This window comes from Opisthocomus hoazin, unplaced genomic scaffold (assembly GCF_030867145.1).
Source record: "Opisthocomus hoazin isolate bOpiHoa1 unplaced genomic scaffold, bOpiHoa1.hap1 HAP1_SCAFFOLD_286, whole genome shotgun sequence".
NCBI classification, from domain to species: domain Eukaryota; kingdom Metazoa; phylum Chordata; class Aves; order Opisthocomiformes; family Opisthocomidae; genus Opisthocomus; species Opisthocomus hoazin.
In genome coordinates this window covers 1-15,366 of record NW_027448959.1, presented here as the reverse complement: position 1 = coordinate 15,366, position 15,366 = coordinate 1, and the positions used below count along the sequence as shown (strand labels likewise).

The 15,366-nt window shown below is 57.5% G+C and overlaps 1 protein-coding gene and 1 long non-coding RNA gene across 6 annotated transcripts; one reads left to right on the top strand and one right to left on the bottom strand.

Annotated features, from left to right (window-relative positions):
- Positions 1-17: 17 nt before the first annotated feature.
- On the bottom strand, positions 18-9,992 carry LOC142359929 (uncharacterized). Of its 5 annotated transcripts, XR_012762720.1 has the most exons (19): positions 9,750-9,992; positions 8,823-9,001; positions 6,608-6,728; positions 6,301-6,468; positions 4,979-5,122; positions 4,123-4,187; positions 3,745-3,783; positions 3,538-3,634; positions 2,303-2,466; positions 2,165-2,217; positions 2,024-2,074; positions 1,872-1,922; positions 1,746-1,786; positions 1,625-1,667; positions 1,492-1,509; positions 466-521; positions 344-380; positions 212-253; positions 18-99 (listed from the first exon to the last, which is right to left on the bottom strand). It is a non-coding gene; the product is annotated as an uncharacterized LOC142359929 (long non-coding RNA). The 5 variants fall into 5 exon arrangements; XR_012762718.1 differs by having other exon boundaries at positions 466-1,509; positions 1,625-1,671; XR_012762717.1 differs by having other exon boundaries at positions 466-1,509.
- A 454-nt stretch (positions 9,993-10,446) lies between these two features.
- Positions 10,447-14,557, top strand: LOC142359930 (histone-lysine N-methyltransferase SETD1A-like; the record flags this gene model as incomplete). The annotated part of the gene is made up of 5 exons (XM_075412274.1): positions 10,447-10,532; positions 11,552-11,707; positions 12,881-12,979; positions 13,305-13,575; positions 14,402-14,557. Coding segments are annotated over exons 2-5 (664 nt in total), but the record flags the coding sequence as incomplete, so codon positions are not given.
- Positions 14,558-15,366: the final 809 nt, after the last annotated feature.

Below are 15,366 nucleotides of genomic sequence, written 5' to 3'. Positions count from 1 at the left end.
ACTTAGCTTTTGGAGGGCCAGGGGTCTGAATCCATCCTCGACAAAAAGCACATTGGCTAATTCGGAAGCTCCTGCAGTCAACTGGTTCCGCTTTGTCATCTGAAAAGCAAAAAACCCAGAAACAGTGCTGACAGGACCACTGGCACACTGGCCAAGACCAACCTCTTCCACAACAACCCCCTCCTCAGAAGCACCCGGGTGCTCTGATCACCTGCTCGTTCCAGAGTCGGATGCTGCGCCATCATCACTTCTGCTGCATCAGATACCAAGAGACATAAAATTGCCATTATGCCTATGAGAAGTCACGTGCTCCACGCTCCTCCTCGCTGCCACCCCAGCTCACCTCACTTGACCAATGCCAAAGGCAGCCCGCTCAGCCCCTGCAAAACCAAGAGAGACACCCCCCACTGAGCTGCTGCACAATAATTTGCTCTTGCACACTGACCCGGCACACAACTGCCTCACCTTTTCAGACCTCTTGTCAGCACACTGCTCTGCTCCTCCGAGGCTATGTGCAGCACCTGCAATAAAATCAAAGCAAACAGCACATGCTGAGATACTGCCCAAAACCAAAGCCTGCCTGCATCAATCCCAATCTCCTGCTCCTTTACTTGGCTGCTCAGCCACTCTGCCCTTGCCTTTTACAGGTTCCCTGGTTTCCCTGGGCAGAGCAGTTCCAAGGCAAGCACACACAGGCACAGACCAACATTACTCACAACACCACAAACAATGGGATTCAAGAAGAGAGAAAACTCTCCGCAAGAAGAATGACTCCCTGACGGGAGACACTGTCGGACAAGGAGACCAACAGGGCTGCGGTGGCCCAGAGCAAGGAGGCTCCACGGCAGCCCCAGAAAACCAAATTACAACAGAATGGTCTGTTACAAGAAGTTACGGTCAAAATGGAGACGATGGATGTGCAAGAAGCCCGGCTTCAAGACCTAAGAGCATGAGGATTCAGGGAAGAAGTCCCACAGTCCATAGAAATGGACCGGAAGAGAGAAGAGCTGCTGGCACAGCCTGGAACACCGCCACCAGAGAGATGCAAGACTGATCCACGCTTTATGCTTGTAAGGCAAGAAGGGAAGATCGGAATGGGCAATATGCCAATGAGTACACACTTTTGGGACTCCAGGTATGGCACAGACGCACATGATGAGCTTCGTGAGTGCAAAGAGAAACAAGGATATCGAGACCAGAGGAAGGTCTGTGACACAAGACACACCACAAAAACAACATAGCACCAAAGACACAGGCTGGAACTGCCCTGGCCACCTGGGCTGAAGAAAAACCCCTTCCTTCCCTTTACATGCCCAAAGGGGCCTGCTCCTGGACAGCCCTCTCCCCTATGCTAACTTTACAAGCTCTCCCTGCAATTCCCAGCCATGGTCCCCTCCCTCCAGTCCCTCAACTTAGCTTTTGGAGGGCCAGGGGTCTGAATCCATCCTCAACAAAAAGCACATTGGCTAATTCAGAAGCTCCTGCAGTCACCTGATTCTGCTTTGTCATCTAAAAAGGAAAAAAAAAAAACCAGAAACAGTGCTGACAGGAAGCATCACACTGGCCAAGACCAATCTCTTCCACAACAACCCCCTCCTCAGAAGCACCTGTGTGCTCTGCTCACCTGCTCATTCCAGAGTCAGACGCTGCAGCCATCATCGTTTCTGCTACCTCAGATACCAAGTGACAAAGTTACCATTGCGCCCGTGAGAAGTCATCTGCCCCACACTGCCACCCTGGCTCACCTCAAGAGCTTGTCCAATGCCACAGGTGGCCCACTCAGCCCCTGCAAAACCAAAAGAGATACGCTTCAGTGAGTTGCTGCACAATACTTTGCTCTCACACACTGACCCGGCCCAAAACTGCCTCACCTTCTCAGACATCAGCATGTTGCCATGCCCCTCTGAATCTGCATGTGGCATCTGCAACAATCACAGCAAAGAGACACACGCTGAGATACTGCCCAAAACCACAGTCTACCCACACCAACTGCTATCACCCAGCCTCTACCTTGGCTGCTCACCTGTGTTGTCTCTGCCATTTACGTGTTGCCATGCTGCAGCTTGGGTACCATCTACGAAACAAACAAAGGACGCTTATAGCTACACCAACAATATGACACTTGAAAAATAACTGATACTTCAGCCCACTGGTCATAGCTCACCTTGTTGAAGTCACCGCTGGTGCTGATACCTCACTGCGCTTATTCCTTTGCGCCTTCAAAATAACACACAAACCACCAACCAGATGGAGTCCTGTAGCCACCAGTCACATCTTCCCTCAACATGATGCACCAACTCACCTTCTTTTGACGCACCGCTCGCCACCTCCATGGCTCTTTGGTGCCCATCTCGTTTATTATTTTTTTGCGGTTGCCTGTGGACAAGTCACCCAGAGGCTGACCAAGAGCTTAGAGTCCAGCTCTATTGCTTGATTTCGGAATACCATCTAGAGGCCAACTCTAGTCTGCCATTAAGAAAAAAGCCAATGGAAAAAAAAGACAAAACTTTAGACCCCACACATACAAGTCTGAATACTGTTGACATTCAATCTGCTTTGCTGCCGTCGATCAGCCCCTCCTACACAACTCCCATCACTTCTGTAAAACACTGTTGAAATGACAGTCCACACTGCCTGCTGATGGCCGCTCCATCCGAGCTCACTGCCCAGCCTCTGCTGCAACAGTCTAGGCCTATCAACATATTAACTGTAGCTTCCTATCGCTATTCCTTCTACCCCTGACTTTACACCCCTGGACAGAGCAGCTCCAAGCCAAACACACACAGGCACAGACCAACATTACACACAACACCACAAACAATGGGATTCAAAGAAGAAAGAAAACTCTGCGCAAGAACAATGACTGCCGGATGAGAGAAGCTGTCGGACAAGGAGACCGACAGGGCCGCAACGGCCCAGAGCAAGGATGCTCCACGGCAGCCCCAGAACAGCAGAAGAAGCCAATGGTCCCTTACAAGAGGTTACGGTCAAAATGGAGACAATGGATGTGCAAGAAGCCCAGCTTCAAGACCTAAGATGGTAAGGATGCAAGGAACAAGTCCCACAGTCCGTGAAAATGGACCAGTACAGAGAAGAGATGCTAGCACAGCCTAGAACACCGCAAAAGAGAACCAGCTAGAAAATTCCAAGGCACGAGATCAATCCATGCTTTACACCTCAAGGGAAATAAAAGAAGCACCCAAATGACAGTATGCCACTGGCCACAGGCATTCAAGATCCTAGGGAGGGCACCTGATGTGCCTGAGGTGCTTGTTGAGCACAAAGACCAATGAAGAACTGGAGAGCCAGGTAAGTTCTAAGACACATAAGACAGACCACACAAACAACACAACAACACAGACACAGGCTGGAACTGCCCTGCCCGCTGGGGCTTAAGAGAAACCCCTTCCCTTTACCAGGCCAAAGGGGCCTGTTCCAGGACAGTCCACTCCCCTACGCTAACTTCACAAGCCTTCCCCGCGATGCCCAACCGTGGTCCCCTCCCTCCAGACCCTCCCCGGGCCCCAGTCCCTTTACTTTGCTTTCAGAGGGATATGGCTCTAAACCCATCCTCAACAGAAAACACATCGGATATCTGAGATGCCCCTGCAGTTGCCAGGTTCCGCTTCCTCCTCTGCAAAAAAAGAAAACCCATAAGCAGTTCTGACAGTAAGCATCAAGCTGGCCAACGCAACACCTTCCACAACATCCCTGTCCTCAGAAGCACCGGGATTCTCCGCTCACCTGCTGGGTCCAGAACGGGACGCTGGGGCCCTCATCGCTCTTGATAACCCAAGATAGCAAGAGACACAAAATTACTGTTGTGCTCCTGAGAAGTCATCTGCCCCATGCTCCTCCTCGCTACTGCCCCGGCTCACCTCAAACGCTGGTCCAATGCCAAAGGCCCCTGCAAAATCTTGTAGCTTCGCCAACTATAAGACACCTGAACACTAACTGCTACTGCAGGCTGCTAGTCACGGCTCACCCTGCCTGAGTCACCTCTGCTGCCCGTAAGCCTGCATTGCACCTTCAAAGTTAATAAAAAACCCACAAATCGAAACCTAAAAGCTAGTCCTATAGCCACCGGTCACATCTTCCCTCCAACATCACATGCAAACCCACCTTCTTATGACACTCCACTCGCCTCTCCTCCATCACCCTTTGGCACACAGCTCGTTCCTCTGCATCTGCAAAAAACATATTGTAGAAGTCATCCCAATGCTGACCAATAGCTTCGGAATTCCAGAGGTCTTGTTTCCATTCAGAAATGCCACCTAGAGTCCAACTACATCCTGCCGTTAAAAAACCTAAATCAAATGCAAAAGAACATTAAGCTCTTCACATACAAGCCTTAACACCTTTGAGATTCAAAGGCCTAACGTTCAGCCCTCCGTCTTCAAATGCGGAGGCCCAGAGGGTTTACGCTCCATCTCTTGTCTTTGTCATAGCTCCCCATTAGCCACAGAGAGACTCAAACCAAATGAACCTCATTGACGTCCCATTGCGACTGCAAAACTAAACTGAGAGAAGCCAATAAACCCTCCTCCCTTCCTCAACCGTTCCCTCACCTCAAAGCTTTAGAAACCCCTTCTCTTCTCCTGAACTGGCAAAGAAGGAACCGCACGCCCACTCCCAACATCCACTTCCCTGTATTTGCACCCCTGAACCCCCCCTCACTGGCCACTCCTCAGGAGCCTTTATTCCAAACCATGCCCTGTGTTCTGTGGGCATCTCCCACGTCACGCCTTCCCACAGCCTCGGGGATCGGCTACAGGACCACAAAGTAAGCAAAGCCCCAGTGCCTATAATCTATGAGGAGCCTGCCACAAGCCACAAAGTTTCCAGGGGCAACACAGACTGCTAAGCAATCGGTAAAGGTGACGAGCTGTCCCATGCTCTCAAAGACACTACGTGTCACAACCCTACCACTTGCTTGAGAAACACTCAATCTCTGCACAAATGTGTACAAGATGCTCACCTTAACCTCTGCCAGACAATATCGTCATCAATCTGATTAAGAGATACAGTGCCAGCAAGTTACACAGTAAACAGCACCACTAGTGAAAAAACCGCAATGTTCCATCTTCAGTCAAGTCAGGAGTTCCAGGAAAGCATAATGCACCTAGAATAAAGACAACAACACATACTATTAAACAATCTCACCATCCACAAACTTTGAATAAAAATATTACTGACCTGAAGAAAAAGGCTGCAGTTAAATGTACTCTCTACTAGATCTGCCACCTAGCCTTGACTTATCCTTAAAGTCCTAACTCAAACAGAGGTCTCTGCTTCTCTAAATATCAAAATGCATCTCCCTCAGTAGCTTAGCTCAAAAGCTGTAACTGATTGAAGGAAGAGTAGAGCTCTAAGACCAAAGAAAGCCAGGAGTGGAATGACCTCCCCTCCCGGCAGCTGCGGCTCTTATACTCCTGGCCTCGCCCACCACCCTTCCCATGCTCCTCTGGGAAAGGGGAGGGGTGAACCACCAAAAGGTATAAAGCCAGCAGGAAGAGCAGCAGCAAATTCTCTCATCTGCCTTAAATTTACATTGAGCAAAGCACTGACAAGCAACGGTGATCCTTACTGGAAAAAATGATGCCTGGTCTTCTGCTGTAACTACATCTGTCACAGCAGTGATGTGACCGAGTAAGTAATTAAACTTAATTTTTCTGTGGTGTGGATAGAAAAAGAGGTCCTACTATGCTATGTAAGAATGTAGTTTGCTAAATGCAGTAACAATATTACTATCAAAATTTATGCTTTTTGGTTTCCTATTAAAAAAACCCAAAATGCTATGGGTTTATTCTTTGTTTCTAGTGAGACTAGGTGTATGACCTAACTTCCGCCAGAACTATTTTCTGGATAGGACTGAATAACAAAGCAGAACTTGATTCTATAAGAATCTTTTCTCAGAAATATCTCTGGTCGCAATGTGAATTATTTACCATCAACGGCAGATAATTCGGAGCCGCTTCGAAGGTCTCTCTGGCTGACTCCCTTAAGATAGCGCTGCACCCCCACTGCTCTTTGCCTCCGACACGGACCCGGCTGGCCAGGCTGCCCCCCCAGCAGCTCCCGCCGCCCGCCTCCGACACGGTGCCCGGAGGCCCCCCGGCAGGCACTGCTGCCCTCCTGGGGGCTTTCCCCCAGAACCCCCGGTCGGTCACCCCCCCTGCCCCCCCCCCCCCGGTCACTTTCTCCTTTGCTGCAGCCGGAGCTCGGCGACGGCTCCGCTGCTCCCTCGGCTCGCACCGGCCCCTCCACAGCCACCCAGGGCACGGCAGCACCGGCACTCACCGGCAGCCACGGCATTAAAGGGAGGGGCCGTTGCCATCAGCCCTACTGCCGGCACCTGCGGCTTCTCCAGCCCCGGCCCACAGCTGGAGCCCAGCAGGAACAGGGGGCCATCTCCCGAGCCACAAAGTGAGTCTCTTCCTCCCCTGGGGTCCGTCACAGCCCCTTGTCCTGTGCAAAGGAAGCACAGACACAGGCGGGAAGGCAGAAGAGACGATGGGTGTTTATTCAGTCACACACCGAATGAATCTGGGGAACGGGTCTGCTCTGAGCCTCGGTGCCCCCTACGCCCCCTCTGCCCCTCCGACACCTCGGCAGTCCGTCCTGGAGCTGCGCCTGTTGCTCCAGCGGGGAACAGTCGGCCAGTCGGCTCCCGGAGTGATGCGCTGCTCGGCAGAGGCTGCCAGAAATGAGGAGCAGGGTGCAGGCCACTACAAGAGAGGAGAAAAGTGACAGATGGCTGGACAGCGGCGGTGGAACGAGAAAGCACGAAGCAGGGAAAGGGACAGTGAGAGAAGGACGGGGACAGGCAGTCCCACAGAGATGGAGAAAGAAGCAGCAGGGAGAGAGGAAGAGCAGCAGCAGACACAAGGAGAAGGAGCAGGACAGAGACCAACAAAGAAGGATGGGGAGCAGGACACAGATGCAGAAAAAAACCTGCAACGGGCAGTATGACACAGAAGAAGGAAAAAAGAATGGGGACAGAGACCTGAACCGAGAGAGATGGGCAAAGACAGAAAACAAAAAGCTGCAAAGACAAGAAAAGAAGCTATGAAGAAAAGGGTAGAGGAGGAGGTATGAAACAACAAGGACAGGGAGCTGGGACAGCGAATAATGGAGGGAAGTGGCAAGGGTGGGGGGAACAACACAAAACAAACCACATAGCTACACACTACAGGGCAGAGAGGGAAGAATTAGGAAATAGGGACCGGGAGCTGGAAAAAAGAGAGCAAGATAGCAAAAAGCATAGCAATGCGTACAGAAGGAAAGGGGGGGGATTCTAAAATAGGGTCATCGGGGAGCCAGAGACAGCAAGAAGGACAAAACCGACAGACTACGGGGAGGAGAGGGAAGAATCCATGAATAGGGACAGAGAGCCAGCCCGAGAAAGACTGAGAACAGCAAAAGATCGCACAGATGACAGGGCAGAGAGGGAGGAATTTAAAAAACAGACACAGGGAGTTGGACAGAGAGAAAGGCAGAAATAATAGAAGAAAAAGTGACGGGCCATGGGGCAGAGAGGGATGAATGGATAAATAGCAACAGAGGACCAGACAGAGCACAATGGAGAATGGAAAAAAAAAATAGCAGTGGGCTTCAGGGAGGGGGGAGGAATTAAAGAACAGGGACTGGGAGATGGACAGAGGGACATGGAGATGGAAAAAAATAAAAAACCACCAATGGTGGACTACAAGATGGACTGGGAGGAAATAAAAAACGGCAGCAGGGAGCTAGACACAGAGAGGTGGAGAAAGACAGACCAACAGCGTGGGACTACGGGACAGAGAATGTGGAATTAAAACACAGAGAGAGGGAGCCTGACAGAGAGACCGACAGAAAAATCCAGAGAGGCTACAGGGAGCAGAGGGAGGAATTAAAAACTGGGGACAAGGAGCCAGCCAGAGAGACACGGAGATGGCAGGGAATAGTGGTGGGTGCAGCAAGAAGAGGTAGGGATTAATAAATAGGGACAGGGAGCTGGACAGAGAGGGACGGAGAAAAGCAAAAATAGCAGTGGGGCACAGGGCAGAGAGTAAGAACTAAAAAACAGGGGCAGTGAGACAGACATAGAGAGATGGAGAAAATTAAAAAGCAATGGGTTACATGGCACAGAGGGAGGAATTAAAACACAGGAACAGGGAGCTGGGGAGGGAGACAGATAAAGAGGGGGGAATAAAGACAGACAGGCTACATGGAAGAGGAGGAATTAAAAAATTGGAATCCAGAGCTGGACAGAGAGATGGAGAAAGAAATCAAATAGCTACAGGCTAAATGGCCCAGAAGGTAGAAATTAAAAACCAGGGAGAGGGAGCCAGCTAGAGAAAGATGGACAAAGGAAAAACCACAACGGGCTCCGAGACAGGGAGGAATTTCAAAAAGGAAGGGACTGGGAGCCATTCAGAGAGAGACACAGAAGGGGAAACTAGTGACAGGCCACAAAGCAGCAAGGGAAGCATTAAAAAGTACGGACAGGGAGCCGGACAGAACATGATGGAGAAAGGAAAACAAGAAAATCAGTGACAGCATACAGAGTTGTCAGGGAGCAATTAAAGACACAGGACAGAGTGGGACAGAAAACAAAAAAATAGCAACGGGCCACAGGGCAGAGAGAGAGGAATGAAAAATCAGGGCTGGGGAGCCAAAGAGAGACAGCGAAACAACAGGGGGAAAGCAGCAGGCCACAAGGTTGCTTTAACCCACGTCTGCAGCACTGGGGCTCATGAGATTGCATTGTCTTCCCGCACGCGTGAGCTCTGTGGGACGGGATGCAGACCAGCCGCTATGTTTTCCCTAGGCTCCAGTACCTCTGAGCCATGCTGCAAAGATTTTTGTGATGCCAAAGACAAGGCCTCAGCGAGGATCAGGGGAATGAGGACACGTGGAGGAAGCCAGAAGGCAGAATCTGGGAGGAGAGGACTGTGTTGGACTGGCTGCTGCTCCAGGAATGCTGGGAACAGGCAATCTATTCCAGTGTTTCACCAACCTCACAGTAAAAAAAAAACAAAAAAAAAATTTTCTTACATTCAGATGGAATTTCACATGGTTTAATTTGTGCCCGTTTCCCCCTGTCCTATCAGTGGGCACTGCTGAGAAAAGCCTGGCTCCCTTGTCTTCATTCCCTGCCATTGGTTAGTTACTCACTTGGAGAAGGTCCACCCAGCTGCCTCTTCTCCGACCTGAACAGTCCCAGCTCTCTCATGCTCCAGTCCCTTCACCATCTCCACCGCCCTTTGTTGGACTCTCTCCAGTACATCCACAGCTTTCATGTACTGGGAAGCTGAGCTGTCCTGGTTTCGGCTGGGAAGAAAACTCTGTCCCAGCCCAAACCAGGACATCAGCACTCCAGATGCCTCACCAGTGCTGAGCAGAGGGGTAGGATTGCCTCCTTGCTGGCAATGCTCTGTCTAGCAGAGCCCGGGATACCGTTGGCAGGGTTTGCTCCAAGCACCCTGATGTAGCGCACCCTTAGCTCCAGCAGTGGGTCCGGACCCACCAGGACCCCCGTCCTTCGGCCACACCCATCACTGCAGCTCCCACCCCAGCAGCCTCAACTCCGCCCCGAGGGGCTGCAGGACACCCAGTGCTGCCAGCGTCCCCCTGCCCCTGCCGAAGCCCTCCCGCGGCAGAGCAGGGACACTGCCACCGTGCCTGCCCCAGCCAGCTCCTCTAACACAGAGGGGACGAGGCGGGGTGTGGGGGGTGACAGCGCGGAGCCCCCCAGCTGTACCCACAGGGCTGCTGTCCTCGGGCACCCGGCTGCTCTCCGCGAGGGGCCGCAGTGACACGCTGCGCCTTGCCTTCGGCACCGGCAGTAGGATGCGGCCACCTCAAACGTCAAACGCAGCCCGGGGTGGGAGCGGGGGGCCCTGCCGAGCCCCTCCGGCAGCCCCGCTCCGGAAATGCGGACGTCTGAGGCCTTGGGGACGGCGCACGTGTGTCGTTGCCGTCCCCTCTCCCCTCCCGGCTGTTGGGAGGAGCGCATGCGCAGAGCGGGCCTGGGAGACGGGGGCGGGGCGCATGCGCAGGAGGCGGGAGGGGCGGGGCGCGGTCCGGCCGCGCCTGCGCAGTGCGGCGGAGGCGACGGCGCCGCAGATTCGCACGGCCGCGCGCGGCCCCTCTCGGAACAAACCCGAAACCGGGCAAAAAGAAAAAAAACCCAAAACCCCGGCGCGCGCGCCCGTGGCTCTGCGGTTCATTTTATTGTTTTTCCGGCGCGGGGGGGGAGGGGGGTGCGGGGTTTGACGGGGGGGTGCGGGGTGTCGAAAGTGCGGTCGCGGCGCTGCGCATGCGCGGGGCTCTCGCGAGAGCGGCGCGGCGCGAGCTCGGCCGTTGGCCCCGCCTCGTTTCTCCCCCACTCCCCACCCCCCCCCCCCCCCCCCCGCCCGCCCCGGTCTGCGGCGGCGGCGGCGGCGGCGGCGGCGGCAGCTCCGGCCCACTCCGGCCCCCCCCCCCGAGCCCCCGCTCCGGCCCCTCCCGGCCCCGGGCCCCGCCGAGGGGGCGGCGGCAGCGGGCAGGTGAGCGCGGGGCGGGGGGGTTAAGGGGAAACCGGGGGGGCTGGGGGAGATCGGGGTGGTCTGAGGGGAGATCGGGGGAGGGGGGGGACCTGGGGGGCTGGGAGGGATGTGGGGACGGGGGGGCCTTGGGGGCTGGGGGGGTGTGAGGGGAAACCGGGGGTCTGAGGGGAGAGCGGGGGACGGGGGGGGCCTGGGGGGGACGTGGGGATGTGAGGAGAAAGTTGGGGGGCTGAGGGAGGTCGGGGGCGAGGGGGGACCTGGGGGTCTGAGGAGAAAGTTGGGGGACTGAGGGAAATGTGAGGGGTCTGAGGGGAGAGTGGGGGACAGGGGGGACCTGGGGGGCTGGGGGGGACCTGGGGGTCTGAGGAGAAAGTTGGGGGACTGAGGGAAATGTGAGGGGTCTGAGGGGAGAGTGGGGAACAGGGGGGACCTGGGGGGCTGGGGGAGACCTGGGGGGCTGAGGGGGGAGCGGGGGCTGGGGGGGACCTTAGGGTCTGGGGGGACTGGGGGGGGAGATATGGGGCCTGGGGGGGATGGGGGGGACTGGGGGGGTGGATCTGAGGGGGGATGTGGGGATCTGGGGGGGGTGGGGGGGGTCTGAGGAGGAGACTGGGGGGGCCTGGGGCGAATGTGGGGGGACTGGGAGGGGGGAAGTGGGGGTCTGGGGGGTACATGGGGATCTGGGGGGGTCTAGGGGGGGATGTGGGGGTCTGGGGGGTCTGGGGTGGACATAGGGATTTGAGGGGGATGTGGGGGGTCTGGGGGGTACGTGGGGGGATGTGGGGATCTGGGGTTCTGGGGGGGGACATGGGGATTTGGGGGGGATGTGAGGGGACTGGGGGGGGGGATGTGGGGGTCTGAGGGAGGGGACTGGGGGGGATCTGGGGGGGATGTGGGAATCTGGGGGAGCCTGGGAGGATCTGGGGGGCATCTGGGGGTCCCGGGGGGGGTCTACGGGTGCCCGGGGGGGTGTCGGGGGCGCAGAGCCCCCCCCGACGGGCGGGTTGCGGGGCGCGCAGCGGCGTCGATGCAGCAGCATGGAGCCGGAGGCGGGGGGTGAGGGCCAGCGGGCCCCCGGCACGCCCTGGCGCAGCTACAAGCTGCTGGTGGACCCCGCGCTGCGCCGCGCACCCCAGAAGCTCTACCGCTACGATGGCATCCACTTCAGCGCGCCCGTGAGTGCCCCGCGCCGCTAATGAGGGGGGCTGCTAATGAGGGGGGCCGCTAGCGGGGGGCTGGGAGCCGCTAACGGGGCTCTCCTGGGGTATACAGTGAAGGTTCGGGGTGCCTCATGGACTTATGGGGTGCCCCACGGAGAAGTGGGGTGTCCCCTGGATGTGGGGAGCCCCATAAGTGGTCATCAAGCCCCCCCGCGGGCACCACATCAATCCTGCAGAGGGGATTTGGGGGGGGTTTGGGGTGCTCGGGGGCTTCATGGGGCTCTCTTGGGGTATACAGCGGAGATTCAGGCTGCTTCACGGACTTAGGGGGTGACTCACGGATATGTGGGGTGCCCCACAGATGTGGGGAGCTCCATAAGTGACCACAAGATGAAAGGCATCCTGTCATCCCACAGAGGGGGCTTTGGGGGGGGTTTTGGGGTGCTGGGGGGCTTCACGCGTGGCCACAGAGCTCTTCTCAGGCACATAGTAGAGATTTGGGGTGCTTGACGGACATATGGGGTGCCCGACGGACTTATGGGGTGCCCCACGGAGAAGTGGGGTGCCTCATGGATGTGGAGTGACCCATAAGTGGTCATCAAGCCCCCCCACGGGTGCCCCATCGCGGGGGGTGCCCCACAGAGGGGGCTTTGGGGGGGTTTGGGGTGCTGGGGGGTTTCACACACAGGCACGGGGCTCTTTTGGGGCACACAGTGGAGATTCAGGGCACCCCACGGACATATGGGGTGCCCCACAGATATGTGGGGTGCCCTACAGACTTAGGGGGTGCCCCACAGATGTGTGGGGTGCCCCATGGACCCCCCACGACCCCAGGAGCTGCCCCATGGGTCCGTGGGGGGGGGTCTCAGAGGCGTTTTGGGGTGCAGGGGGGCTTCATGTGCAGGGCCTTGGGACGCTCAAGGTGCCCCGTAGACTTGTGGGGTGCCCCATAGATGTGTGGGGTGCCCCACAGACCCCCCACGACCACAGGAGGTGGTCCATGGGGGGGTCTCAGAGGTGGTGTGGGGCGTGGGGGCCTTCACGTGCGGGGCCTTGGGACCCTCAAGTCCCCCCGTAGACACGTGGGGAGCCCCATGGGCCCCCCCCAGCCCTGCCCCACGGCAGCGTGGGGGCGGTCAGATCCCTTGCCCCGGCCCCACACATTTTGGGGGTTCCCCCCCCCCCCAGGACTCGGGGTTCCCCCCCGCGGGCGCCGTGCAGGACCCCCGCCCCCGCCGCATCTGGGCGAAGCACCGCGACCTCTCGCTGCCTGTCCCCAAGTTCAAGGTAATGCTGGGTCGGGGGGGGGGCTGGGGTGGGGGTTGGGGGTTCCCTCTGCCCCCCCGCTAACCCTGTCGGGGTGGGAGTGGGGCAGCTGGACGAGTTCTACGTGGCACAGATCCCGCTGAAGGAGGGGGATGGGTCGGGGAGGGGGTTTGGGGGGTTTGGGGGTTCTGCCCATCCCCCGCTAACCCCAAAGCACCGCGACCTCTCGCTGCCCATTCCCAAGTTCAAGGTAACGCTGGGTTGGGGGATGGGTCAGTGGGGGGTTTGGGGGTTCCCCCACCCCCCTGCCCCCCCGCTAACCCCGCCGGGGTGGGGGGTGGGGCAGCTGGACGAGTTCTACGTGGGGCAGATCCCGCTGAAGGAGGTGACGTTCGCCCGGCTGAACGACAACGTGCGCGAGCCCTTCCTGGCTGAGATGTGCCGCAAGCATGGCGAGGTGGAGGAGGTGGAGATCCTGCTGCACCCCAAGACCCGCAAGCACCTGGGGCTGGCGCGCGTCCTCTTCGCCAGCGCCCGCGGCGCCAAGGAGACCGTCAAGCACCTGCACAACACCTCCGTCATGGGCAACATCATCCACGCCCAGCTCGACGTCAAGGGTGAGGCCCCCCCCGGCTCCAGGTTTGGGGTTCAGCCCCCCCGGACACAGATTTGGGGGTGCAGCGGCAGTGGGGAACCCCCTGCCCCAGATTTTGGGGTATGGTGGCAGTGGGGAACCCGCCCAGACTCAGATTTGGGGGTGCAGCGGTTGTGGGAACTCACCCAGGTCCAGATTTGGGGGTGCGGCAGTGGTGGGGAACCCCCCCAGACCCAGATTTGGGGTGCGGTGTCAGTGAGGAACCCCCTGACCCAGATTTTGGGGTATGGTGGTGGTGGGGAACCCCCCCAGACCCGGATTTGGGGGTGCAGTGGTGGTGGGGAACCCCCCCAGACCCAGATTTGGGGGTGCAGCAGCAGTGAGGAACCCCCGACCCAGATTTCAGGGTATGATGGTGACAGGGAACCCCCCCAGACCCGGATTTGGGGGTACAGTGGCAGTGGGGAGCCCCGCAGATGTGGATTTGGGGGTGCAGCAGCAGTGCGGAACCCCCTGACCCGGTTTTGGGGGTGCAGTGTCAGTGGGGAACCCCCCCCCATACCCAGATTTAGGGGTGTGGCAGTGGTGGGGAACTCACCCAGGGCTGGTTTTGGGGGTGCAGCAGCAGGGAACCCCCCCCATACCCAGATTTTGGGGTGGTGGGGACCCCCCCCTGCCCCAGATTTGAGGGTGTAGCAGCAGTGGGGGATCCCCTCAAGCCCAGATTTGGGGGTGCAGCAGTGGGGAACCCCCCCGACCCTGATTTTGGGGGTAGTGGGGACCCCCCGCCGCCCCCGATTTGGGGATGCAGCCGTGGGAACCCCCCCTGACCCCCCCGCACCCCCTAGGCCAGCAGCGGATGAAGTACTATGAGCTGATCGTCAGCGGGGCGTACACCCCCCAGACCGTGCCCACCGGCAGCAAGGCGGCGGGGGACAAGGCCGAGGCGGTAAGGGGGGGGCACCCCGCTTTCGGGGGGGGCACGGGGGGCACTCCCGAGGGGGGTTGGAGCTCGCACGGGGGCCCCAGAGCTGCGTTTCCCCCTGGGGCTGTTTTGGGGTGACCTGAGCCCCTGCGTCACCCCATGGGGCCGTTTTGGGGTGCTCTGATCCCCTGTCTTACTCTGTAGGGCCATTTTGGGGTGCCCCGGAGCTACGTTTGACCCCCTGGAGCCGTTTTGGGGTGTCCTGAGCCCCTCTCTCACCCTGTGGGGCTGTTTTGGGGTGCCCCTGAGCCTATATTTTCCCCTATAGGGTGATTTTGGGGTATCCGAGTTACATTTGGCTCCATGGAGACGTTCTGGGGTGCCATGAGCACTTATCTCACCTTCTGGGGCCGTTTTGGGGTGCCCCCAAGCCTGTGCTTCACCCCCTGGGGCCGTTGTAGGGGGCCCCTGAGCTGTGTTTCGTCCCCTGGGACCGTTTTGGGGTGCCCCTGAGCCCCTATCTCACCCCACAAGGTCGTTTTGGGGTGTTCTGATCCCTGATCTCACCCCGTGGGGCCATTTTGGGGTGCCCCCAAGTTCCTGTTTCATGTCATGGAGCCGTTTTGGGGTGCCCCAAAGATGAATCTTATTCTATGGGGCTGTTTTGGGGTACCCTGAGCCCTTGTTTCCCTCTATAGAGGGATTTTGGGGTGCTTCTGTTCTATGTTTTACTTCATGGGGCTGTTTTGGGGTGCCCTGTGTCTCTGTGTCACCCCATGGGGTCATTTTGGGGTGCTCTAAGCTCTTATTTCCTTATATAGAGCCATTTTGAGGTGCTCCTGGCCCATATTTCACCCCATGGGGCCATTTTGGGATGCCCTGAGTTCA